At 37.1% G+C, this 27,378-nt stretch overlaps 1 protein-coding gene across 1 annotated transcript in view; it reads left to right on the top strand.

Annotated features, from left to right (window-relative positions):
• Positions 1–26,976, top strand: part of MFSD14B (major facilitator superfamily domain containing 14B) — an 82,242-nt gene extending 55,266 nt beyond the window's left edge. The window contains exons 4-12 of the mRNA XM_082843607.1: positions 6,921–7,048; positions 9,039–9,153; positions 14,557–14,775; positions 16,405–16,518; positions 19,444–19,515; positions 20,918–21,030; positions 22,525–22,622; positions 24,377–24,519; positions 25,236–26,976. Of these exons, the coding sequence (XP_082699733.1) occupies positions 6,921–7,048; positions 9,039–9,153; positions 14,557–14,775; positions 16,405–16,518; positions 19,444–19,515; positions 20,918–21,030; positions 22,525–22,622; positions 24,377–24,519; positions 25,236–25,487 (1,254 nt within the window). The 3' untranslated portion in view covers positions 25,488–26,976. The remainder of the gene's footprint in view (positions 1–6,920; positions 7,049–9,038; positions 9,154–14,556; positions 14,776–16,404; positions 16,519–19,443; positions 19,516–20,917; positions 21,031–22,524; positions 22,623–24,376; positions 24,520–25,235) is intronic.
• Positions 26,977–27,378: the final 402 nt, after the last annotated feature.

Here is a 27,378-nt window from a genome sequence, read left to right as displayed (position 1 = left end):
TGAGGATTGTTCAGTTCTTTATTTTTAAATGATGTACTTCATTTTATGATAATCCCCTCATTTTAATGATTATTAGTTTAAGTACCTGTTGTTCATCTTAACAATTATAAAGGGAAAAACTCACACTTGATCCCTCTTCTCAGATTTTGAAAGTCCTATTCTCCAAACATTTTTCAATAGCAGTTTTTATTTTTATGGAATTGAAACATATGGTAGACATTGTGATGTGACTAGCAATAAGAAGTTTTGTTAGCGTTCTCCAGAGAAATAAGACCAATAGAATATATATAAAGAGGGTTATTTTAAGGAATTGGCTCACATGATTGTGAGGCTGGCAAGTCTGATATATGTACGGCAGGTTGGCAGGCTGGAAACTCAAGCAGGAGTTAATGCTACAGTCCTGAGGCAGAATTCTTTCTTCTACTGGAAACCTCAGATTTTGCTCTTAAGCCCTTCAGCTGATTAAACAAGACTTTCATATTATTGAGGGTAATACCCTTTACTTTAAAGCCAACTGATTGTAGATGTTAGACCACATCTACAAAATACTGTCACAGCAACACCCACACTAGTATTTGATTAAATAACTTGGTACTATAGCCTAGCCAAACTGACACATAAAATTAACCACTAAAGTATTATAGTTTTGGCTACACTTCATTGGAAGTATAACCAGACTGAGATGCTGTGGTTTGACTTAGTAGATGAAGTCTAGGTATTACTGCTGGTTAACATGAGCAGATAGAGTGACTGTAATCATTTTTTCATGAAGACCAGCTGGTCTGATTGCCCAATGTCTACCTTGAAACTTCTTGAAGCTTCCTTCTTTAGCATGTTTTATATTTAATACAAAACTAGATATCTTCATCAGTGTCCCAAACTAAAACTAAGTGGGCCAGATGCCCAGGGTTGATTTACACCTGGATCAATTGATATGAAGAAGATGCCTCTGTAGCATGCAGCTTTAATCTTGTCTAGCTTTGACTTCACAGCAAGGGGTGGGAAAGGCAAAAAAGTAGAAGACCCAGCAGTCCATCCCAGGGCTTGGCCACAGAAGTTCACATGCATTGCTTCTTAGTCTAGACTTGATGGTCAAGTCTGATCAAGGAGATGGCCATGTAGATCTACCAGGACACTCATCCGGGGACATTTAATATGTCAAGAGTTTCTCTAATCCTGGGAATTGCTGCTGAGCTGTCTCATCCTGCTATTTAATGAATTAAATTATGAAGCAGCGCATAGCATAAGCACACAGAGAAACTGTTGGCTGATGTTTCTAAGAATTAAAAATAAAAAACAAGATACCTTTAAAGTCCTCTTATAGCTACTCTTTAGGATTACTAAGTACCGAAGTGCTTTGCACACACACACACACACACACACACACAGAGTAATTCTTGCTTTCTTAATTTGGACAGGAACTTGTCCTTTTAATATCCTTTTAATTATCTGTAAATAAAATTTTTAAAACAACCTACTTGAGAGAGATGACTTCATAAATTTTAAATAGTTTTTTATAACAAGCTGCTAATTTATCCATTTATTAAAACATGTTTAAGAGAATTCACAAGTAGATAAGTCTAGTACTTTATATGCTTCAGGATAGAGCCACTAAAATGTCAGTAAAAAAAAAAAAAGTGTAATAATTGGTTTGAATTATGGGCTTATGGGTTAGTCTCAGGTCCTAGAGCCACCTCACACCTGAGCTGAATCCCTCTTCTACTGCTTATGAGCCGTGAGCCTTAGGCTACTTACCCTAATAGTACCCATCTCAGAAGGTAAGACATTTGTGTGAAAGGCATAGAACAGTTTGGCATATAGGAATGCTAGCTGTTATTCTTTCTTGTAATCAATTTGAAGTAATGGCCCTACTACTTCTAAGATTAAGGGAAAGCCTGTGACAGTGTGTTTCTTTATATTTTAATTTAATTGCACTTTCATATGCTTTTCTTTCTGCTTTCAGTGGATCTTCCCTACATCCATCCCCTTTTCTCCCCTTATCAAAAGAAAACACTCCAGCCCTCTTGCCCATCTTGTTCTTTCCTTGAAGTCTCAGGATTACCAGCTGTTCTTAGACCTTCATGCTTCACAAATTCCCTTTCCCGGACTTCAGTTGAACTAAAGTCATTTTGTGGATCATATTTCTCATTTGCCCTGTTAAACTGATTGTTATGCACCCTGGGAAGGGAAGCTGTGTACTGTACAGGGTCTTACTGGGTCCTAGGTCTGAAAGGTGACCCCTGTTTTAGTACAGTTATTTTATGTGAAAGGATTTGCATTTGTCAGTTATGTAAATAAAAACCACAATTCCATTAGTGTGAAATTTTCTCTTTGATGTCCTTTTAAGAAGTGAAAGAAATAAAAGTCATTATTAGTAAAATACTGCATGAAAAATCAAAGTGAATGAATATAATTTTGGGGTAAACTATGTCTATATGTTGCAGGTTCCTTGCGGCTTATAAAGGATACTTATAAAAGGATACTTGTTATAAGATGCGAACTTTTTCATGGAAAAATGAAAATTTTCAGAAGTAGTTAAATAACTGTACTTTATTCTTCATTGGTGGTACCATTGCCCCCTCAAACTCAGTTGTAAAGTTAATTAAAATATTTGAAGGAAAAAAAATTTTAGTTTTAAAACTTGTTAAGGGTTTTGACCTAATTATTTTAGTCAAATGTTTGCCAACTGCATATGTTAAGGAAAACTTACGCTTAAAACTTTTATGATGGCTATATAAAGTATAAAATTCATGTACTTTTGCTTCAGATGAGTTGTATTTGCTATTCTTTGTATGCTCTAAAAAGTTTATTGGATAATTGTATTTAATGGAACAATAAGCTTTAATTGCTGTTTTGTCAAATTAGAGCCTGTAAGGCCATGTCAGAATTACTGGCCAATTAATTATGCCACCTTAAAAACCTGTTGGACTGGGAAGCTAACTTACAAAAGTGACGTATTAACTGTTGGTTAATTTTGCCATCCACACCTAGGCTCCTACACACCATGTTTTATCCAGTATTCGTTGGGCCACGATAGCATGGCTTAGTACATTCAGTTCTCATTTTTCCCGGATTTCATATTTGCAGATCTGCCTACTCGCTAAATTTATTTGTAACCCCCAAATCAATACAGTGCTTCCATGTTCATTTATGTATGGCATAAGGAGGGAATTTGAGTTGCCCAACTGCGAGTTTCCAGCTGAGGTTGAACAAGGGGACATTCTCTCTTCTTGTTTCAGGTCTCATACTATAAACATGTTCTTTCTGCAGTCCATGTAATGCCATATATTTTGCATTTTTGTTCCTTTTGTTGACAATTTCTCTGTTTAAAATGGCCCCAAGTGTAGTGCCAAAGTGTTGTCAAGTATTTCTAAATGCAGGAGGGCCTTGATGTACCTTATGGAGAAAATACTGTGTTAAGATAAGCCTCATTCAGACATGAGTCATAGGGCTGTCAGCTGAAACTTCATTGTTAATAAATCAACAATATACATATTAAATAAGGCATCTTTAAACAGAAACACACATTAATCAATGTTATGTATTGATCAGTTAATGAAACTATGTGACCAGAGGCTTGCAAGAACCCAACCTTGTGTTTCCTCTATCAACAATGGTTCCATGTTCTCTAATTCTGTGAATAATGAGAATCAACTGTATTTGTGTTAACGGCTAGGGCCTTGATGTCAGTCTCGTTTTAATTTTTAAACATTTTGTTCTCATTTGCAAATTATGCTCTGCATCTTTAGGACTGATGAAGTACTTGCCTAATCAAGGTACAGATATCCTTCTTAATCTACTGTTGTAATAATGTGGTCTGATAGGATCTAGGGCTAGATTGGGTAGTGAAGAAATAACTCTGGGACAGAAAAAAGTCTTTGATTTTTAAGAAATACAAGTTTTCCAAAGAGGCAAGTATTTATTAGATTGAATTTTAGCATCTTAATAAAAATGTAGGTTCTCCCAGAGGGTATTTTCAACATCTGTTGTCACTGAGAATTTTATTTAAATAACAATTATTTAATGAATAGATTAAATTACAACTTAAATCCAGAATCTAGATAGCAGTATCTTTTATCTGTAAAAACTACATTATTTTAAATAAAACTTCAGTGCTTGGCCTTCTCATATCCTTTGTTTTAATGGCATGCATTCTATAGCTTAAAGCATTGTATGAAATCTAAAATCAGAACTGTCCAAAAAGTTTTCCAGGGTTCTTTGTGTTTAGAGTTTTTATTACTGTTTTTGTGGTGGTTGTTACTTCAACTGCCTTGTCCTCTTAAATTTCTTTACGTATTTTTCTTGACCAGTTCTATACTGAACTGGTATTTGATATGCCAAGAACTCAGGCATTTGATATTTTTAAATTTTATTTATTTATTTATTTATTTATTTATTTATGGCTGTGTTAGGTCTTCGTTTCTGTGCGAGGGCTTTCTCTAGTTGCGGCAGATGGGAGCCACTCTTCATCGCAGTGCGCGGGCCTCTCACTCTCGTGGCCTCTCTTGTTGCGGAACGCAGGCTCCAGACGCGCAGGCTCAGTAATTTTGGCTCACGGGCCTAGTTGCTCCGCGGCATGTGGGATCTTCCCAGACCAGGGCTCGAACCCGTGTCCCCTGCATTGGCAGGCAGATTCTCAACCACTGCACCACCAGGGAAGCCCTGATATTTTTAGAGAATTTTAAAGCAACGTAAAAGATTTTCGTTTCTAAAATTTATGAAACTGATAGTTGCAAGTCATGAATTTAAGCCCTGCTTCTGCAGTCGTTTAGCTCTTAGTTAAAAAGGAGATCATTTAACTGTCTTGATGCAAGAACAGACCAAATGCCCTGGAAATCCACTGTGGCTTATAAATTACAAGGTTTGATGCCTGGGTAGGGTTAATATTTTATTTCAGAGGAGCCAAAATGCTTTTCTCCTCAACTTGCCTGCCCTCCATTGAGTCTTCTCTCACCTCCCCTTACATCAGTTTACTGGTGACTGATAAGGGATTAGAATCCTATTCTTCTTCTCAGCCGTGTGACCTTGGAAACTACTGTGAGTTGATTTGCTCTTAAAAGTTCTATTCAGTTTACCAAACCTCTTTGAAAGCCCTTATTACCAGACCCTGTGATAGGCATCAAGGGTACAGAGAAGGAAAGAAACCATTCCTCTGACCTTAATCTCAATTTCTAATCCAATAGAGAAGATAGACAAATAACAAGTAATTGTAATAGAGTGTTACAGTTATAATAGAAGCAATATGTACCAGGTTGGGGGGGAGGGTTGTTTGTTTTGCACCCCTCAAAAACCAGTGTGATTAATTCTGTTTGAGTAGCTAAGAAAATAGAGGAAGAGGTGCTTCTTGCTCGGAGTTGAGAAGAATGACTAGTAGTTTACCAGGTCCAAGTGTGGGAAGCATACAGGCACAACAAGGGCCTTTGCAATGCCTTTTGGCACAAAGGAACACAATATTGTATATGTTCAGAAAACTAAGAAGTATTGTATATAGACAAAACATAGAGGATGTGTGTTAGGTGATAGATGTTGGAGTGTTCTACCTGTATGCTATGCTGAGGAATTTTTTTAATGTATTATGAAATTCAAATACACAAAAGGAGAGAATAATGTAATAAACGCCCATGTACTTATCACCATAGTTTCTATTTGTAGTATTTAAAAGCAAAGTTCAGACACTCATTATTTCACCTATTAAATACCTGCTAAAGAATTTCAACTCTGCACAGTGGAGAGTTTTAAACAAAGGATCAAAGAACGGAAGTCTGCAGCTCATCAAGGTTCTCTTGGGGGTATGTGGAGGACAGATTGGAGGGAACTAGGACCAGGGGCGGGAAGCAGTTAGAAAGCAGTTTTATTTAAATCCAGGCAAGAAATGCTGAACAGTGTCACACAGCAGGAGATGGATAAAGAGAAATCATTACAAGAGAATGGTCTGAAAAATCGCCTTGGGGAGTGGAGGGATGATGGGAAAGCTTTGGACAGCTTCTTAGCAAAGATGGGAAGTGTGGGTGTTTGGTCAGGTTTATAGGGAACAGTGTGCATGTTAAATGTCGAAATGGGGAAGTCCATTTGGCTGTAGGCACAGAGCTCAGAAGAGATATTGCAAAGCTGTTCATAATGTAGGTGGTGGTGGCCATGTGTGCAGACAGAGCATGTAAAGGGAGGATGATAGCACCAACAGGGTCTGAGAGGCAAGCCTGTGGCCACCTCAAAGGGCCCTGATTTCAAAAAGGAAATAGATACGGAAGTGGCCAGCCAGCAGAGTGACTGGCAAATTGTGAGGAAGTGGTAAATGTGAGTTTCTTCCTTTGCTTATGTGTGGTGTTCTTGCTTCCCCTTAGCCTCAACTCTTTTTTCAAATCTTATGCAACTTGCATTATCTCTGTCCTAAGTTCACCAGGCAAATGGAACATTAAATTTGATGCCAAGAAAATTTGCTTTTCTTATGGACATTTAGTATATGCATACTTATCCTGCTATCCCTATTAGTTTATCCCTTTGAGAGCAGAAGGTGTGTATTCATTTGAGTGTCTTCACTTCGGTTAATTCAGAGCTTTGCACGTGATAGATATGGTATACATATTTATTAAAATGAATTAAGTGTCTGGCTTCTTTCCATACACTTGGTGTGTGTTCACGTTATGGGCCAACTGTGGGTGTATATATTTTACATCACCTCTCTTTTCCAGTTTCTCCCAGAAAACGAGCTCTTATCCCTTTCTTCCCTCTCAAACAGCACGCTTAGAAATTTTGTTAGTTTTTTTTTTTAATGACAGGTTATATTTAATGTTTCAAATTACTCTGTTTTGGAGCCACTGAAATGAATTGGAGCATTTAGAAATACATTTAGAAAATAAGAATTACAAGTAGTTGGGGGATCACATTATAAATCTGACCTTTGCTTCTGCTTTCTTCTCCAGGGCCTGCTCTCTTTTCTGAGCGCCCCACTTATAGGTGCGCTGTCTGATGTGTGGGGAAGGAAGCCCTTTCTCCTCGGCACCGTCTTCTTCACCTGCTTCCCAATTCCACTGATGAGGATTAGTCCATGGTGAGTGGCTAGGTCCTCCATCATGACTGTCTGTTTTGGGTCACATGTGGACAGTACACCTGCAGTGTGCTTTTTAACCTTTGCAAAACAGTTGTACCTGTGTTTTCATTTGAACTCTTCGGTAATACTGAAAGCTAGTAGGCAGTTGCCATCATGCCCACCTAAGTTCTTCACTTAGGTGAAGAAATAGAAAGAAAAGATGTCTCTAAGGGCAGCTATTGTTGCCATGAGGTAAGTTACAAGATTGGGTCCTGGGAGGGGGCAGACAATCCCTGTACTCACTCAATTGTGGCTCATTTGACTTTGAAAATGTGTTGTTTTTGTCAGCTCATTGCTCTAGGGCACTGACATGAACATAGTTTATATCAAAAGGCAGGAGTCACTTTTGTGTGTACTGTATTAAGACCAATAACCTATTCTAAATCATAATGTGAATTTTAATTTGATCTCATTTTTTCATGATAAATAAGGAGAGAATAGTTAGCATGTAACCAAGACTATTTAGTTAATAAAAATGGGTTGGAATTTGCACCTGAGCAGTAACTTAGTTTTTCTGGAGTACAGAGGATGGTATTTTGGCCAAAATTCCTGTTGCTGAGATGCTATTCCTATGTGAAGAACATACTTTAGAATGGAGGGTTTTTGTGTTTCAGTTTTTTGGGTTTTTTTAAAAAATTCAATTAATAGTTTCGGAGGGGGGTGCTCATGTGAAAATACTCTCATTTGATAGAAATTTTAGGTCAACATTTGTCATGTTCCAAATGTGTTGGCTATCTATAATGAATCATTTTATTTCCTACCAGATAAATTTTTATAAAATACTTTTTGGTATTGAGTCTTTCTGTCCAAGAACAAGTCATGCTTTTCTGATGAATTAGGGTTTTTTTTTAATGTCCTCTCAATACCTTAAAATTATTTTCTTCAGATCTTTAAATGATTTTACCTCTTCTCTTCCAGTTTTTGTTGTTGGTTTTTTTTTTTTGGTTTTTTTTTTTTTGCGGTATGCGGGCCTCTCACTGCTTTGGCCCCTCCCACCGTGGAGCACAGGCCCTGGACGCGCAGCCCCAGCGGCCACAGCTCATGGGCCCAGCTGCTCCACAGCATGTGGGATCCTCCCGGACCGGGGCACGAACCCGTGTCCCCTGCATCGGCAGGCAGACTCTCAACCACTGCGCCACCAGGGAAGCCCTCTTCCAGTTTTCATGCTGCTGCTTCTGCTACTTGTGTAGACTAATGAATAATGTTAAATAAAAGTAATGATTATGGACCTATCTAGGACCTATCTACCTCATATATATGAAGGAAATATAATGTTTCATCATTGAGTATTAAAATGCCTTTTGGGTTTAAAAATACTTGTTCCTATTTTATTTAGAGATTTTCTTTTTTAAAATCAAGGTTGAATGTCAAATTTTATTTGATGCCTTTTGCATCAGTTGAGATCATTTGAATTTTCTTCTTAGATCTACCAGCATGATGAAGCATATTAATAGATTTCTAATATTGAAACATCCTTACCTCCTAGGATTAAACCCTACTTTTCTGTGAGATTCTGTTTGCTAATATTTTAACTAGATTTTTTAAGCATCTATGCATATGATAGAAATTTTTTGTCTTAATTACATTAATTTTTAAAATGCTTCCTGCTTTTGTGTATATGTATTATTCTTAGCTAAAGCTAGGAAGTTTAGAAAGTTTTAATTTCTGTTCTGGCTACCTTTAAAAGTATAACTTTACTGCATACCCTTACTCTTTCATTTTTTTAAACTGCATTTACTGAAACCCCTTGAACAATGACAAAATTAGTATGTTTCTCCTTCCTCTCCATCTTGATTATAATTTTATTAGTTGTCCTCTATATCTTTAAATATACATGTATTTTTTAAATTTATTTGTTGGTTTATAGTCTTTACATGGTATCTTTGGCTTTGGTTATAAAAGTGTGTATACACTACCTCTCTCATGGGTGTTTAAAATAATCTTTTTATAGGTGGTATTTTGCAATGATTTCCATGTCTGGAGTCTTCTCAGTCACGTTCTCTGTGATATTTGCCTATGTAGCTGATGTTACTCAGGAGCATGAGCGAAGTACTGCTTATGGATGGGTAAGATAATAGATTGTTTTTTAATCAGAGAAATAATGAACATTCTACTAAAAATTCACTGGAAAGTGAGATTTTATTAAAATAGTGTTAAATATTGACTTATGTAAAAGAAAATCCAAAGCAATTGAAATGAAAAAGGAGACTTATGAGAAGTTAAAAATAGCAAGATAGAAATTGCTAGTAATTTATTTTCTGGTTTTAGTGTTGTAAGATTGGCAGGATGTGTTGAGTTGTCAGTTGCAAAGTTTTTCTAAAGTTGGTTTGATTTGTTTCTTGTTAGCTAATCTCTTGAGGAAACATAACAGTAAACAAGTGCTACGATCATAGGTCTCTGTGTACCTAATAAGAATTGGAGAGGTGATAAAACCTCAGCCATGTTAATCCATTGTTACTGTATTGCTAGTTGTGTGACTCGGGCACTTATTTGGGACATGGTACTACAGAAAAAGGACTACATTCATTCAGCAAATAATTGCTGAGTGTAAAACAAAAGTTATAGGAGAACTTTTTTGGGTAATTGACAATCATTTCTAATTTTCTTAGGCAAGGTAATGGCACTGTGGTTACATAGGGGAAGAAAGACCTGTAGAAGATGGCAGGCTGAAGCCATTTAGGTCAGAGTGTCACAACTCTGAAAATTACTTAAGTGGTTCAAGGGGAAAAGATGACAGGCGAGCATTTGTGGGTATGTGTTCAGTGTGTGAACCTCTTGGGGTAATTGGGTGTGGACAGGAAAAATTTTCCCTTCTTCCCTTTTAGGTTCTTTGGCCAGCATAATAATTAAATTGACGTAAGACAGATTAACAGGAGAAAAACAAATTTAATTTCATTTGTATGGGAGTCCCACAAAGATGTGAGATACTCAAGGAAAGTCAGGCAATTGAGGCTTATATACCATCCTGAGCTAAGGAGAAAGAGGGTAGGGGTCTGGGGCTTCAAAGGGAAGGAAGACAATTCACAGGAAGATGAGAGCAAATATCTGGTAAACAAGTTTGCCATTCCATGCAGATAAGTCTGATATAAAAAGTTATCTTTACTATTTGCTCTCTTCCTGGCATAGGCCTCCTGTCTAAATTCTTTTAGGCTGTTAAGGGAAAGGTAAAAAGCTTTTCCTGAGTCTCCTGGGTCTTAATTGCCTTCAGCTAAAAACAATCTACATGCCAAAGTGGCACATTTTGGGGTGGCTTATTCTGCTCCCCTTCAGTGTGCAGTGTGCACTTCTCTCCACTTTCCTGTGTTTGAAATGTTTATAGTAAGAAGATGGAAGAAGAAAGATGATCTGGCTGGGTTGTTGAATGTTTGGAGGGGGATTGAATGCCAGAAACTCAGGTTACTTCTCTCCTGAGTCTTACTTTTTCTTTTAAATCCCACTTCCTGGAAGACAGTAAGTAGTCATTCAGTGTTGACTGAATGAATAATTGTATGGATCAATGATGGACATATAAGTCAGTCACTACTGTTCCACAGAACACAACAGCAATTTTTACTTTGTTGACTTTAGACATCAGTAGTTTTAAAACTTCTCCTTTGATCCCACTTACCCTGTAGCTATTACTTGCTCTCTCCTTTCCTTCTTCCCTCCTTCCCTGAACGTTTCTCATGCCATGTCCTAAAACAGGGGCATCTCCAGAGTGCTGCGGAGGAGGATAGAGGGAGAAGCAGATAGGAAGGCTTCAAAGAAGGCAGGGTGTTCAAGGTGGGCTCTCAGGGTTGGTCAGCAGATTTGAGGGGTGCCAGAAGCCTCATTTATCACACTTGTGCAGCTTTTCTCAACATCACAGAAAACACTCATTTCCCTCCAATTTTGTTCGATTTTTGTTCCTTGCTTCCACCAGAAAAACCCCTCATGAAGCTGTTGTGCTAAGCAGTCGTACTTAGGAAAGATTTCAGAGAGAGAGAGAGTTCTGGAACCAAAGTGATCATGACTTAGTTCCCCTGTCTCCAGCTCAGTTCTTCATCTGTAAAATGGCAATTATAATAATGGCTGTTCGTAGGTATGTTGAGAGAAGTTAGTGAGAGGAGCGCCCTACTGAAGTGTGCCCTCAGCCAGCATGTAAGGCTTCCTGGACTTGGTCACAGGACCCAGGATTTGGCCAGTGGCTAACCTTTACATTTACCTCTACATGTCAGATGTTAAGATGACAAACCTGAAAAAAGTGAAAGAAAAAAAGCTTGCAGGCTACCTTACAGATATAGGAGGATTTATTGCCAGTTAATTATAGGATTGTCAATCAAGTCTAGCTGAAATTCTAAGAAGCATTTTGAGATCTGTTAAAGAATATATATGTATATCTTCCTTACTGAAACTCCTCCAGTAAACAAAGAAAAGTGGTAATTTCTTTCAATGGCTACAATAATGAATTTAAGTTAATGCTCATTGAGAGACTGTTGTGGTGAAGTCATCCTTTAGATTTATTCACTCGTGTCGTATTGAGTGTTAAAGAGGGATTTTAGATAAATACACAAACTAAGCAAGTAGGCTGCTTTAAGTTTTAAGAAAGATGCAACATTTTACATAGAATTTCATGGGGCCATAGATTCTCAGAAACTCATTCAACAAATATTTATTGAGCAATGTAACTAATCAAATAAAACAATTAGGAAACCACTGCTGCTCCCTGTCCTCTTCTGATATTTGAAATTTGGTGGCTAACCTTTTTATTTTCATTTCCATATTCCACATGATTAAATTGGCTCTCAGAGTATTCATTATTAAATATTTTAATAACAGATTTTTTCCCACTAAATTCCTATTGTTTCTCACTATTACTACATGTATATAATAATTATGTTTTACTTTTTGCATACTTGAAGAAATTAAACTGATCTTTAAGTGTTATACCTGCTTCAGTGGACCACTAAGGGAATGGAGGGAGGAAGATTAGGGTATTATAGGTGGGCATTAGTAGACAGAGAGATGGGAGGAGGAAATCCTGAGCACTGTAGGACCTAAACAAATTGGGCTGTGTTAGGAGGAGGGGATAGGCCTGCCCCTCTGTGTCTGAGAGAATTTGCCTTGCGGTACCATCTAAGTCAAGTTATGAAGCTTTCAAGTCTTCAGATACATAGACTTGTAAATAATAATGCTCATGTCTTTTTCGTGGTTTGCAAGACTTAAAGATTCTCATTAAGATTTCTGCCTTTGGTAATTTCTCCATGGCAGTGTACAAATGTTTGAATTATGGAAATACCAGAAAATAGAGCACTTCTCCCTTAGAGCAGTGTTGCAGGATATATCACATGGATGGGAAAGATGAATTTAAAAGTTTACCGTGGTTTGGAGTGCATCATTTATTGATAATGAGCATTAATCTCATAATCAATCATTATTTATCCCTCTTGTTTATATCTGAAGTAGTTACTGTATCCCCTTCAAATTTGTGGGGGAGCTTAGTAAAGAAGGCAGTCATTTTCTATTCAAAACTGATGTATCGTGTATTCTTATATATTAAATTATTGTTATATAGATAATAATTTAATTCCATTGTTCTTTTTTTTTTGCGGTATGTGGGCCTCTCACTGTTGTGGTCTCTCCCGTTGCGGAGCACAGGCTCCGGAAGCGCAGGCTCAATGGCCATGGCTCATGGGCCCAGCCGCTCCGCGGCATGTGGGATCCTCCCGGACCGGGGCACGAACCCGTGTCCCCTGCATCGGCAGGTGGACTCTCAACCACTGCACCACAAGGGAAGCCCAATTCCATTGTTCTTAATGACCAAATCTTGAGTTATTGAACAGTCTTTATCTTAGAAAATGTCCAATTGGCTAGAATAGAATTATGATAGTAGAATTAGAAATGTCTTTGACAAATAACAAAATAAATGATTGAGTGTTTTCTTCTGTATACTCCATGATCTTTAGATTCTTTACACTTGGAATGCTGTGGAATTATAGAAGCAGTTTTAGCTGAAATTTAGGTCTAAGTCTGTGCATTTTAGTGAGAAAGATTAATTTGAGAAATTGGAAAATGGCTTCCAGTTCTTGCTCATCTATGTGAACTTAAGACATATATTGTTTCTTTATTTGTACATTGAGTTGTAGAATATCTTCTCAATTTACATACAGTAATTTGATAAGGATTAAGTAGTGGAAAACTGTTATGAATAAATGAATGAATGACCCATTTTGTGCAGGTATGATGTTGTTAGTATTAGCACCTGAGGACCCTGCAGCAGTGCTTCCGTAGCACGTGAGGATGCTGCAGGAGTGCTCCCATAGCTGTTTGCATGTCATTGCAATTTATAATATAAAGTTACATGATTGCCTTGATCTTCTTAAATAAAATGAAAAACCCTGAAGGGCAGGAGCTCTGTCTTCTTATTTATCTGGCACATAGTAGATGCTCAATAAATATTGAACCAGGGAATTCCTGTTCCCCAAATTAGAATTCTCTATACTCCCTTTTTTTCTCCAGAAATTTATTTACTTTTGGCTTTTATAATATTTTTAGTATAATACTAATTTCCAATACGTTGTATTATCATATTCAGTTGGGGGGTGATGGATGAAGAAAAAATGTTATTGGCTACCCAGGAGTCATAATTTCAATCATAGATAATGATTTCTGTAGTTTCTGTTAAAATCCATTAGAAGTTTAAATAACCAACTTATTATAAATGTGCTTTTGACACTCAGTCTGGTTATAATTTGGAGACTGCCCATTTAAGCTTCTGAACATTCAGATTACATTTCAGAATAAAGGGAGCTTTCTACGTGCTTGTAGGAAAGCAGTGTGAAGAAGCTTCACATGGATTCAAGTTGCAAGGGTGATCAGTTGAGTCAGTGGTCTCTGGTATTAGGTGGAGGTTGGGGATGACAGCATGACAAAAGTCCCTAGCCTGGGGATTTCTCCATTTAAAAAGCTTTGACATCTCCCTCAACAAATCTTTTCGGATTTTTTGTTGTTGTTATAGCTTTTTCTAAGATTACCAGAGATTTTTCCCCCTCTCAGTGCTAATGAAATGGTGAAACAGTACATGTTTTTGGAAGATGAAATCAAGCCTAGTCTCTGAGTAATTTGTAGATTTTATCATCAACCCTGCAGAAATTTTTTTCATACCTTTCTCTCTACATCCCCATTCCCCAAATAAAGAAGATTAAAACATGTATATTGTATTTATGGGGAAGGTTTTACAATTTTTATTTCTAACAAATCATTATTTTGTATTCTTGTAGCTTTCTAGAATAACTCCAATTAGTTAATAGCTTATGAACAAGTCCTTAAAACAAAATTACTTTCATTCTTTTTCATTCTTAAAAGTTGTGTGCAGCACAATCCTTTTGTCTTTTTAAAGCCAGGGATGGATGACTTCAGGTATGTACCTGTGGGAACCTGGATGAGAACAGGAATATAGCTGTGCACCTGCAGCAGATGGGACCCTGGGTGAGAGTGTGCTTTTTCCATAGGTCTCAGCCACATTTGCAGCCAGTCTGGTCAGCAGCCCAGCCATTGGAGCATACCTGTCCGCCAGTTATGGAGACAGCCTTGTTGTGCTGGTGGCCACAGTGGTGGCTCTTCTGGACATCTGCTTCATCTTATTGGCTGTTCCAGAATCTTTGCCAGAGAAAATGAGACCTCTTTCCTGGGGAGCTCAGATTTCTTGGAAACAAGCAGACCCTTTTGCGGTAAATAAAAACATGAAAACATTTACTTTCCTAAATATCTTTCTAAGCCATGCAAATAAAAGAACATTCCTGCAGCCTCAAGCATCCTAGCAGTTGTTGATCTATTTTTTTTTTCCAGTAAAAATAGAAAAAATGTATTTGCAAGTAAGGGAATGAGGTAGACTGTATACCAAGGAATATATAGAATTGCTACTTCTTAAGTCAAACGTGGTTATCCTGTGGGAAGAGACAAGAAATGTCCAGTTTATCCCTGATGAAGACTTGGGAAGGAAGGTTTTTTTCTTTTTGCATAGTTGTTTTCATCCTTCTTTTAACAAAATAAATGAAAGTGGCCATTTGAAGAGGTTGTTTCGATTCACTTAAATTCAAAAAGGTTAAATACATTTGGACCGACTAAAGTAGTTATTATCTAAGTTGTTAACATACACCCACGTTGAACAGAGGCTTTGAACTTGTCTTTTGCAGATTGAGTAGAGTCTTTGTTTTCTCTTTTGTCATGGGGGAATCCCATTAACAACTAGAAAAAGTACTGAGAAGAAGAATCTTCTCTCCCCACCTTCTCTGGTTTGAAATTGTTCTTGAAGAAAATATGTGAGGAAAAATATAACCAGAGATTTGATATTTGCATTTTTCCCTTAAGTTTACCTTTTAGGAAAAATACATATAAAAAAACTAACTCATGAGAAATTCTTTTCTAAAAAGCTCCCTCATTTTATGACCTGGGGACCCTGCTCATTCTGTTTGTGCTGTAATGTCAGATATCAAGAAGTAGGTGTGGAGAAAAGGAAACCAGGAGTGGAGCCAGTCAGACCTTCCACCTTGTCAAGCTACACAGAGAAATTCCTCTGTGAAGTGGAACTATTGTGGCTTACTTTTCAGGGCTGTTACGAGGATTGCAGTGAATGTATATAAATTAACCAGTCTAGTGTCTGGTATATAGCAGGGTCCCAATAGACATTAGCTACTTTTGCTTTTAATTATGTGAAGGTTACAGTTATGATCACCTAGAATGCACTGCAGAATTCTACACTCTGTAGACAACTTTTGGTGCACCTTTTGGTCTACTCAAACATCCTGTGTAGAGAGGAGTATAGGATTTTGGACAAGGTTGTAACATTCAAAAAGTTGTTACTTGTCAGAGAATCTTGTCGTCACTGACCCCATGGCTGGAGCATACTTTTTTGTCTACCAATTTTAAAGGCAAATTTAATGCTAACATTTAAAAAAATAGAGTAAATTTATGTGTAATGAAAACACTGTACTGTTTATGGCTTTAAAGGAGTTGTATTATGAATGAAAGAGAGAGAGGAGATTTTCTTAAAAGGTTCTGGAGCAATGTTTTTTCAGGGTCTGTTCATAGGATGTTCAGGGTCTGTTTCAGGATGTGAACCAGTATTGTTAACAAAGAGAGAAAGCTGTAATATTTGAAACATACCTCTGAAATTAGGACTTGTAACCTCCTTAAAGAGATGGTGATAGATTTAATGTTAAGGCTCAATTCCTTTTATAATCCATTCATCTTTTGTTATCCACCTTAATAGATCAAAACAGTGCAGCCAATATCCCAGAATATCAGTGACATCAGTATCTATTTGCTTTTAATATGTTTCTGTTTCTGCTTATTCCTAGTCACTGAAGAAAGTTGGAAAAGATTCTACTGTCTTACTAATCTGCATCACCGTTTTTCTTTCATACCTTCCTGAGGCTGGACAGTATTCAAGTTTTTTCCTCTATCTCAGGCAGGTGAGTAGTGAGTGCCTAGTAGCTTTTGAACATGAGGAAAACCAGAGATTGGGATCTGGCTAGAGGTGTTTTGTGGGAAAACACTGTAGAGAAAAAAAATGTGTTAACTTGCTTCTAGTTATAAATGTAGGTGCTGACATATAATTAGTAGTCAGGAGACCTTTAGTGCAATAATTTTAAAAACACAATAAAATGTTTACTGTGGAAAAAATTTCTTTGAGAGTTATACAGAAAGAGAATTAGTAGAAACAGAATTTATTAAATCTTTAATAATACCCATTAAATTTCACAGAGAGGTAAAGTTTATTTCAGAAGTGCCCTGACCCCTGGGTCTGATCACAGCCAGCTTGCTTAGCCATCTGTAGTAGGCCATAGCTCAACACCACTGTAGACTTCAAGGTGGCTCACAAACAATAACCAGAATAATCTTTTCTCCCTTCTGATTTTTCTCTTTAAAAATTTACACTTTGGGGCTTCCCTGGTGGCGCAGTGGTTGAGAGTCCGCCTGCTGATGCAGGAGACACGGGTTCATGCCCCGGTCCGGGAAGATCCCACATGCCGCAGAGCGGCTGGGCCCGTGAGCCATGGCCGCTGAGCCTGCGCATCCGGAGCCTGTGCTCCACAACGGGAGAGGCCACAACAGTGAGATGCCCGCGTACCGCACACAAAAAAATTACACTTTGTCCTCCCCAAAAGGCAATTGACTTACAGCAATTAAAAAAAAAAGTTCCCTTTTCCAACTGTTGTTTTAGGTCTCTGGGATTGCTAAGACCTGAGTTGCCTTCCATTGCAATCCTGTCTTGGTCTTTTACTGATTTCACTAGAAGTCCTCCTGCTAATGGTTTACTTCACTTTGTCAGAGCAAGCCTCCTCCTAAGATAAATTCCTCTATTTTTAGAGATATTTTTAAATAAAATTTGTTAAATTCTCCGTTCTCATAGTTTTCCTGAGAGTATGAGACTATAATATTTTATATGGTGGCACGTTTAAGTAAAACTTTTTTCAAGCAGTTTTATTTTTGCTTTTGCTCATTATGGTGGGTGGATGCTGGAGATTCGGACGGAAGAGTGGTGAGATAGTGTGGTTAATGTAGAAAATTATATATGCATATATTAAATTACATTAAATTTGCATTTAATATAGAAAATAATGTAGGAAAAATGGGAAAGTCCAAGGAAGAAAGTGAAAAAACATGTCTCCTTTTCAAAGTGTTCAACATAGAGTTCCCAGCAAATCTATTTCTAGGTATATAGCCAAGAGAATTGAAAACACATACCTATACAAAAACTCTTACACAAATTATTATTCATAGTAGCCAAAAAGTAGAAACAACCCATATGCCTATTAACTGATGAAATGGATCAACAAATGTGAAATATCTATACAATGGAATGTTATTATTTGGCAGTAAAAAGCAATGAAGCACTGATACACGCTACAACATGGGTGAACTTTGAAAACATTATAAGTGAAAGAAGCCAGACCATATATAGTATGATTCCATTTGTATGAAATGCTCAGAATAAATAAATCCATAGAGATAGAAAGTAGATTACTGGCTAGGTGGTAGAGTAGGCTGGGGGAATGGGAATCCTAATGGGGTACGATGTTTCTTTGAGGAGTGATGAGAGCTTTTAAAATTGATCATGGTGATAATTTCCCAACTCTGTGAATATAAAACTAAAACCATTGAATTGTACACTTGTAATGGGTGAATTGTATGGTATTTTAATTCTGTCTCAATAAAGCTGTTTTAAAAAGTATATTTACGGGGGGTGTGGGGAGGGATGGACTGGGAGTTTGGGGTTAGTAGATGCAAACTATTACATATAGAATGGATGGACAACAGGGTCCTACTGTATAGCACAAAGAACTATATATTCAGTGTCCTGGGATAAACCGTAATGGAAAAGAATATAAAAGAGAATGTATATTATGCATAACTGAGTCACTTTGCTGTACAGCAGAAACTGATGCATTTTAAATCAACAATACTTCAATTAAAAATATATATATATTTACAAATTAGACTGAGAAATAGATTCCAATTTTTAAAAATTGCATTTGATTAGAGAGTAATAGGATATTATTAATGTCAGCAGCACTGGTTTGGGAACCAGAGGTTCTAACTCTAACTCTTTTTATTAGCTAGTTGTGTAACTTGAAGCAACACGGTCATTTATGAAATGTGAAGATTGTATACAATAATTTTTAAAGCTTTTTTTGGAATTTTATAAAGTTTCAATAGATAGGGCAAATAAAAACTTGATATTTAAAACTTAAAAGTTTTGGTAGGCATTTCGGAGCTGCTGTTAAGATTAAGAGGCTTAGAAATCATTACCAGCTAACTTTGGCTGCCTATTAGAATTAGAATCACCATGGAAGCTTTTTAAAACATACCTGTGTCTGGGCCCAGAGAGTCTGATTTAATTGGTCTCAAGTGGATTCCAGCATCTCATTTCTCCTCTCTCCCTTCTTCTCTTCTCCCCTTCTCTGTTGCCCACATGATTTTAATGTGCAGCCAAAGTTGAGAGCCACTGACTTTGCCAGTGAGCATACTGTGTTGGCAGCATCAAAAATCGAATCATTTTCTTCATGTTCTCTCCAACGCTTGATAATGTTATGTTTGTCTCTTGGTGGGTTGCAGATGGGGATGGATATGAAAAAAATAGGTAGGCCTACAATAGAAAATATTATCTTAATATTTAATATTTGTTAAATTAAGTTGTGCCACTTATAATGATTTCTTATGACAGATTTAGATATAAATTATTGGTTAAATAGGTTCAACTTTGAGCACTGCCTAATTTGCCATTGTCAAGGTTTTATGAACTTTCCTCAACTATTTTATTCTATGGCTTTAATGGAACATAACATTCCTTATTTTTATAATATCTGTATTACAAAGTGTTTTCATTTCCACAGGTCATAGGTTTTGGATCTGTTAAAATTGCAGCATTCATAGCTATGGTAGGAATTCTTTCTATTGTGGCTCAGGTGAGTGTTATTTTACCCATCCTTTTTTTTTTTTTTTTAGTGTTTTTAATCTGAAGTAACTGTAGATTCATAGGAAGCTGCAAAGAAATATTCATGGAGATCTCCTGCACCACTACCTCAGTTCCCCTCCTCCTCTGCCATGGTAACATCTTGTGTCCTGTGGTACAATATCAAACCCAGTAAACTGACAATGAATACAGACCATAGAGTTATTCCATTTTTAATAGAATCTTAAGGTTATGATTTAGGAGGAATTTAACACAACTTTTCAATACTTTGTAGAGCATGTGTTGTTACCTCTAATGGATCAATTCAGCACCAGCCACAATCTAACTCCAGTATTGCAAAATTAACCAGAAAAATGTTTCAGTGTTATTTTAATATTGAAAAGTAATGAAGGTGAAAAGCAGAAATGAAATTTTGTAACTATTACAATCCTTGCTATCCCCAGGACTGAAGAAATGGTGGTAAGTCAGTATGTTAGGATATATGTAATGAGTAAAGAGTATTTATTAAACGTTTCCCCATCTATTATAGGACCACAAAAGGCAGGGCATATGTGCTTTAAATTAATTCATTGATATGCTTAGGTGCATTCACTATATCATATGGGACTATTATGAGGCTATTTTCCTGGAACCGCTATATGCTGCTTTAAAGCATGGTAGGCCAGGTGGAGCATTCTTCTGTGATAACTCTTTCAAAGAGAAATGAGAAGCCTGCAAAACTGCTTTGCCCAAATATTAGAATTGACAAGGCTTATAGGAATGCATCAAACCAAGGGCCTTTTATTTTTTTTAACTGTATCAGCAAATGTAAATTATGTTAAACTTTCAAGTTGCTTATGATTTTGGCTTGTTTTTTATATTAACTCTGGTTAGTCAGTTAGCCCAGATTCACCTTTTATCCTATGCCTTTTCAGGCTATATCACCTAAGTTTTTAGTAGAGTATATATTTGTTAAAATCACATTTGTATCAGTCCAACTTTGTGAAACTGTTAACCCCCACCAAAATCCCACATACTCTGTAAATGTTCATCAGGGGTTTGCTATTCACTGGTAGTTAAATTATTGGCATTTCTCCAAAGAGACAGAGGCATTTTCTTCTCAATCACAGTAACTGTTGAACAGCTGTGATGACCTTTTGGGAAGTGATAAGCACCAGATAAACAGGTTTCTGGGGAGGAGGCCGAAGGCCCTGAGCCCAGGTTAGTCTGGGAAGGCCCCGAAGTTTCACCCCTTTTGAGCTACATCAGTACTGCATGGCCTCCAAGGTCTTAGGTCAGGTGGTCTGCTATTTTGAGATTCTTGGTCACCATTAATGGGCTTCCCCACAGAACTTGCATCAGATCTTGTGCTTGTATTCATATGGTTACTCAGGATTATCCCCTTTGCTTTGCAGACGGTCTTTCTTACCATCTTGATGAGGTCATTGGGGAATAAGAACACCGTTCTCCTTGGTTTGGGTTTTCAGATGTTCCAGTTAGCCTGGTACGGTTTTGGATCTCAGGCATGGTAAGCCTCTCCCATAGATTCTTATGAACTAATAGACAGATGTATCTTTTAGAGGAGCTCGAATTAGTTGAGTGTGATGTGAAGGAAGCAGGAGTTATTTTACTGGCATAGTGTATTCAACATTTCAAAAACTGTTTAGACTTAATTTGGGAAAGGGTAGAGCTGGTAATTTAGGATTATTTGGATAGATTGCCTTCACCTCAGCAGGCTTTCAGTGAGTTGTTACTTCCTCCGACCCCCCAAAAAAAAGTTTTAGGCCTAATTTTTAAACACATTTGTCAGTTTTTGGAGACAACACATTATAGGCAAAAACAAAACAAGAAGACAAGGAAAAATGACTGATTATGGTGGGATTTATTACTATCATTAGCTGAGTGACTTTGGACAGTGACATAACCTTTATAATACAAAGCATATGAGTTAGATGAACACTGAGATCTCCTCCAGAATCTTGTATATCCTGATCAGTTATTACTCCTAATGTATTAGATTCCCATTAAGAGGAAGGAAGGTCAAATTAAGCCCTGTGGAATAAGAAGAAATAAAAAGAATTTTGAGTGCTATTTTGTTGTGTGGCAAGTTTCCCTATGTGCCTGGCTACCAAATACTAGAGTCCATATCTCCGTTTTAGATACTTGAATTGGTCCCCATTTTGCAGTCATAAATGGATGACACAATTTAGAAGAACTCGAAATGCTTTAGGTGGTCAGTGGTTGATTCTTTTTGTTCTTGGAAATCTTAATTTCATCCCATGAACTTTGGTTCAGTAGCTGATTCAGTCAAACTCATGCTACCTTAGAAAGATTCTGTCAACCTAAAGGGTTTTTCCTTTTAAGTAAGGACGTGCATGTCATCCCCAAGAGAGTCTGGCCAAGCAGGTTTTAAGCCCAGTTGGGGCCTCACTTTGCTCACACTCAACGCCTAATACTGACACACATATAGGTCCCTTTCATTGAGAAAAAAACAAAGGTCTAAAGGAAGCACACTTGGAAGTCTGCAGGATGTCATCCTGAACTTCAGGTCTCTGAAGTGTTACGTGCCACCAACTTTTTCTGTAGGTGACACACAACACTTTATTGAGGGGTAGAAAACTGAGCAGCTCAAAGACAGTATGGAGGTGAGCCTTTGAGAAGTACAAAGAAAAAAGTGGAAAATTGGTAGTGAAAATGTGGTATTTATAGGAACAAGAAATCCTTCTGCATTTCATTGAGCTTGCATCTAAATACGGTAATAGGGAAACTAGGAAGAAGAACAGATTTGACAGAGGTAAAATAAAGAAATGAAACTTTCCCAGCCCGTGAAGTGATCAGTATAAACAGATGCATAACCTTCTAGGTTAAAAAAAAAAATCCATTTTTAAAGAGGAAAAAAATAAATGCAACTTAACACAAGAAAACAGAAAGCATTTAGTGCTTTTGCCATTGATTGTACTCTGAACAGCAAGCTCATTGGGGCTGGCCTGCTCCCTGACCGCAGCCTGTCCTGTCATTGCAGGATGATGTGGGCAGCAGGGACCGTGGCCGCCATGTCCAGCATCACATTTCCAGCAGTCAGTGCCCTCGTCTCTCGGAATGCAGAGTCAGATCAGCAAGGTGAGGTCACTGTTTTCCTCCTTCAACGGAGACGTACCTGCCATAAGCATGAGCAACTCTGAATCTCTCTTCACATCAACAAAGCAAGAGGTTACAGCCATGTGGTCCCTGCTCAACAATCATACCTATTTACTTTGGCAAATAGGAAAATTCTGTTTTCCTTCCTACTTTGATCTTTGATCATATTTTTGAAATCTGGACTCAGCAGGTCAGAATACTAAGATAGTTATCCATTTTCTCTTTTCAGTTTTGACTCCTCTTTTATTTGTCACTGTTAGAATTTACTAGACTTTAATCATATTTTAACAGACTAGTTAGTAAAACAATGAGTTCTTTATTTAATCACTGAAATTTCTTTAATTTGGAATCACTCAAAGTCCATTACTCAATTTAGGAAATGATTCTTTGAGTGGACAAAGAAAAATAAATCTGAGTAGTTCTTGATAATTGGATGCAGAGTGAGAGACAAAATTAAGATGACTGTGTAGAGTAGCACTCTGTCTAGACTCTTCATCCTTCTTGTGCCTCTGGCTTCCCTATCAAGCAGTTCCTACTGCCAAAATTAGTTCTTTTCTTTCACCATCACTTAATGGCTTACCTGACTGTAGTCAGGAAGTAGTGAATTTTAGAAGAAAAAAATTTTAATGCCTTAGAGATATTTCTAAAGTTTCAATTAAAAACTAGATTGGAAAAGCTAGTTTATTCATTGGAACTATTTTTCCGCATCAGAAATTAGCCATCTTATTCATATCTACTTTTTTTTAATGTTTTTTTTTTTTTTTAACAGTAGGTCCTTGTTGGTTATCTATTTTAAACATAGCAGTATCATTTGAAGACCACAAATTCTGTGTGTTACCCTGGTTATGTTAACTTAGCTGACTGCATCCTTGGGGAGGTGTTGTGCTTAAAGTAAAGGCATGAGCTATCTGTGAAGGATGGGCATTGCCTTGGCATCTAAGAGACACTATCCTATCTCTCAGGGCATGAATTTTCTTTGGCTTTTTTTATGCTTACATGTATTAATACAGATGTTTCTAAATGTCAGCATATAAACTTATTAGAACACACTGTATTAGGGTGAATTATATTTGACCATTTTTGATTTACAGAAATATTCATCTCATGATTCAAGCTAATTTTTGACCTGCCACATTAGATACCAGAGATATCTAGAAATTAGCACTTGGATTTTTCAGTAGAGGTGTACAGGGAGATGGACCTGGAATATGGAGGTCACTGTGAGGAACAGAATCTGTCTGAAGGTGCTGGGAGCACACAGCATCAGGACCTCTGTGGACTCACACATGGGCAGGCATACAAGAGGCAAAGGGCAGATTTTTATTGTAAAAGTGCCATTAAGTGAGTAGAAAAGGAAAATCTCAATCCACAGAAAAGTGTAAATTGCCTATAAATGGAGACTATTAAAACTTTTTTATTATTCCCTGATTATAGGAAGATCTGCTGTTAGGGAATTCAGCCTCAAAAGGATTTTAGAAACATCACTGTCATTTCATACCCTATAGATCTTAGGACATTGAGTGAGGACAACATTAAAAGGACATAGAAAACCAAGGAAACATTTGTGCAATGAATGAAAATATGATGGGTAAAGTCCCTAAAATATCCTTTCCACAGCCCAGACTACTCAGTCCAGCAGAAGCAGTATTTCATATTAGTAAGAAAGTACTGTTAAGTCTCCAGTCTTGAGATGCTTATCTGAGAAGACTGGCTCTCTTCTCTTTTTTCTGACTTAGGAGTTGCCCAAGGTATCATAACTGGAATAAGAGGACTGTGTAATGGCCTGGGGCCAGCCCTGTATGGCTTCATATTCTACATGTTCCACGTGGAACTGACTGAGTTGGAACTGGAATTGAATTCTAACAATGCTGCCCTGCAGGTAATTTGGTAATAAGTCTAGGTTTACAATAGCAGTTGTGTCTGATTATAGCAAAATCTTCTGACCTTAAATTTGGAAAGTGTTCTTATTTTTATAATACTATTGTATTTGACAGTAGTAAGTGCTATGTTCATTGCTTCCTGGGACTAGGGAGGGATCATTTCAGTGATTTAATATCTTATATAAAAGATTTGTCTTAACTTTGTTCAGATTCTGTTTTCACCTATATAATTACTCTGATCAGAATGCTGTCCTCTGGTGAAGCTCAGGCCAAATAAAAGATGAAATGACCTAAAATTCCAGCTAGAATTTGAGCTAGAGTGCTTTTTCTACTATTTATTTGCTATTACTTCCCTCCTTCCAAGCTATATTTAATATAGATTTCTATACAAAATTGGAATTACTGTTCATGTACATAGTTAATGATCTCAGGTCACAGGGCAGGATTAGAGATAAATAACTGTTGTTTACATGTTTGGTTAAGCTGTTGGAAAGTTTGGTTAAGGTGTTGGAAAGTGGTGCACAAAGCAGTGATTAGTTGCCCTCCATCATATTCCAGACACCAGGCTCTGTTAGAATTTGCTATGACACTTAATGAACATTTGCTTATGAGAAAATAACTCACTTCTCAGTGGTGTGCTTTTTTGGGGTCGTCCAGAACTAATTTTGATTGGAAAGACTAACCAGATTCTTCATTTGTTTTCCACACCCGTCAGGGAGCTGTCATCCCAGGCCCACCGTTTTTATTTGGGGCATGTATAGTTCTTATGTCTTTTCTGGTTGCCTTATTCATCCCTGAATACAGTAAAGGCAGTGGAATTAAAAAACATAACAACAGCATCAGCGGCAGCCTGACCAACACAATAGAACGAGGCAGTGATGAAGACATTGAGCCACTACTGCAGGACAGCAGCATCTGGGAGCTCTCTTCCTTCGAGGAGCCTGGGAATCAGTGCACTGAACTATAGACTGCAGAAACTAGAATTCTGTAGACTCCATCTCTGAGAGCCATGGAGGAGCCACACCACACTGGAGACTTCATGGTGCTGGAGGGGAGATACTAGTGGCATGCTTCAGGGCTGAGTTTGAGAAGTAACCACCTCCATCCCTCGTCTCCCGCCCCTTCCTCCTCCTGTTCCTTTTCTACCATTCTCTTTCTTTCTGTTTATATGTTAGAACAAGTTAAGGTTTGAAATACTTTTCTGCAAATAATATGCAACTCTCAAAGTTATCTGGAGTCCACACTTCGAAACTCAGAAAAAGTCATCTCTGGTAGAAAGGATGACTTTCCTTTAATAACTCCAGAGTAAGAGTGACCATGTCCTTTTCAGTAGAAGGTGCAGGATTATAGTACAACTGCCTTCTCTGGCAAAATTTGAGATAAAGAATCCCATATTTTCTTCCCTCCTGTTTCTCTGAACTGTGCCCGTTTAGCCCATAGGTGTTTATGAGTGGCTGCTCAGTATCGGGGATCTATTGCCTTTGTTCAAAGGTCAAGCAAATAACTAGTCTTACTCTCCTTTCCTTATCTCTACTTCCTATTCTTGGCTAGAATGAAATTCAGCATATACACATCTGGACAGTAATAATATTGATTAGTGATAACCTTTACCAGATGAAGGAAATTTTTTAAATAAATTTAAATCATGAAGAACTAGCAATTCAGATTCCTGGGCCTAATGTTTTGGTTAGATCCAAGGTGATTTTACAGAAGAAAAACATACATCAGCCATTCTGGCAACATAGAAATTGGAGGGTGCTTGTAAGAAAGTTTTCAACAATGTAAACATTCCTAGGTGAGAATGAGAGTTAGTAACTGGATACCAGTGGAGTTTATATCCAAGTTTAGACTCATGTAATGCATTCTTACTATATTTGCTCCCACCTACATCTCCTGTGTCTTACTTTTCAGTGTTTTTCATTCATCACACCCCTGCCTTAACTGCTCTATGTAGGCATTTGTTTTCAGTCAGTCTTTATTTTCATCTATGTATCTGCCACTTGAATCTCATGGGAATATGCACAGTAAATTCCTTTCTAAAATATGATGGTTTAAGAAGCTCAGTTTCAAAATAAGTGTCTTGCTAATTTTTCGAGATGTTTTATGGACAAAGAAAACTTCAGATTATATGTGTTTTCCTGCACCAGTAGGTGGACCATTAACTAGGGCCCATCTTTAACACAGCACTCCTTTGAAAGTTTTATAGGTATGAAATATATGTAGATATTCATAAGGAGTTTTAATTTTTTTTGATGGGGTGCTATGTAAATCTTGTATTTATAAATGTAATGAAGGTATTGACAGAAAAAAATATATACAACTTTTATAAAGGATTGTGTACTGACTGAATACATTTAAAAGAAAATATATTTTGAAACCTGTTCTGCTGTGAACAAAGATAACATATCTTTTTACTATGCTGTTGGTTTTTAAGTTAAGCTTCCTAATGCATAATAAATTTGCAATGGATACTTTTATGTCTTTTGTGTTTCTTTACAGCGAACAGTACCATTGATCTTTGCGTTCTCCTTTGGGTGACTTTCAACTGAAATAAGTTTTTAGTCCTTAAGCTAATGAAGAAGATGTGTGTATTTTCAAAATAAGTTTCATTTCAAAATCTCCCTTCAAAAAGTTGTGATCTTCAAAAAGAGATCACAACTTTTTTTTTTTTTTTTAAAAAGCAGGGATACAAACATACTTGTACACCCATATTTATTAGCAGCATCACTAACAACAACCAAAAGGTGGAAGCAACCCAAGTGTCCATTGTTGGATGAATGGATAAAGAAAATATGGTATATATTATACATAAATGGAATATTATTTGGCCTTTAAAAGGAACGAAATTCTGACATACG

Source organism: Leucopleurus acutus (genome assembly GCF_964270905.1).
Source record: "Leucopleurus acutus genome assembly, chromosome: 7".
Lineage (NCBI taxonomy): Eukaryota > Metazoa > Chordata > Mammalia > Artiodactyla > Delphinidae > Leucopleurus > Leucopleurus acutus.
The sequence above is the reverse complement of the archived record's forward strand: the minus strand, read 5'-3'. Positions and strand labels throughout refer to the sequence as shown.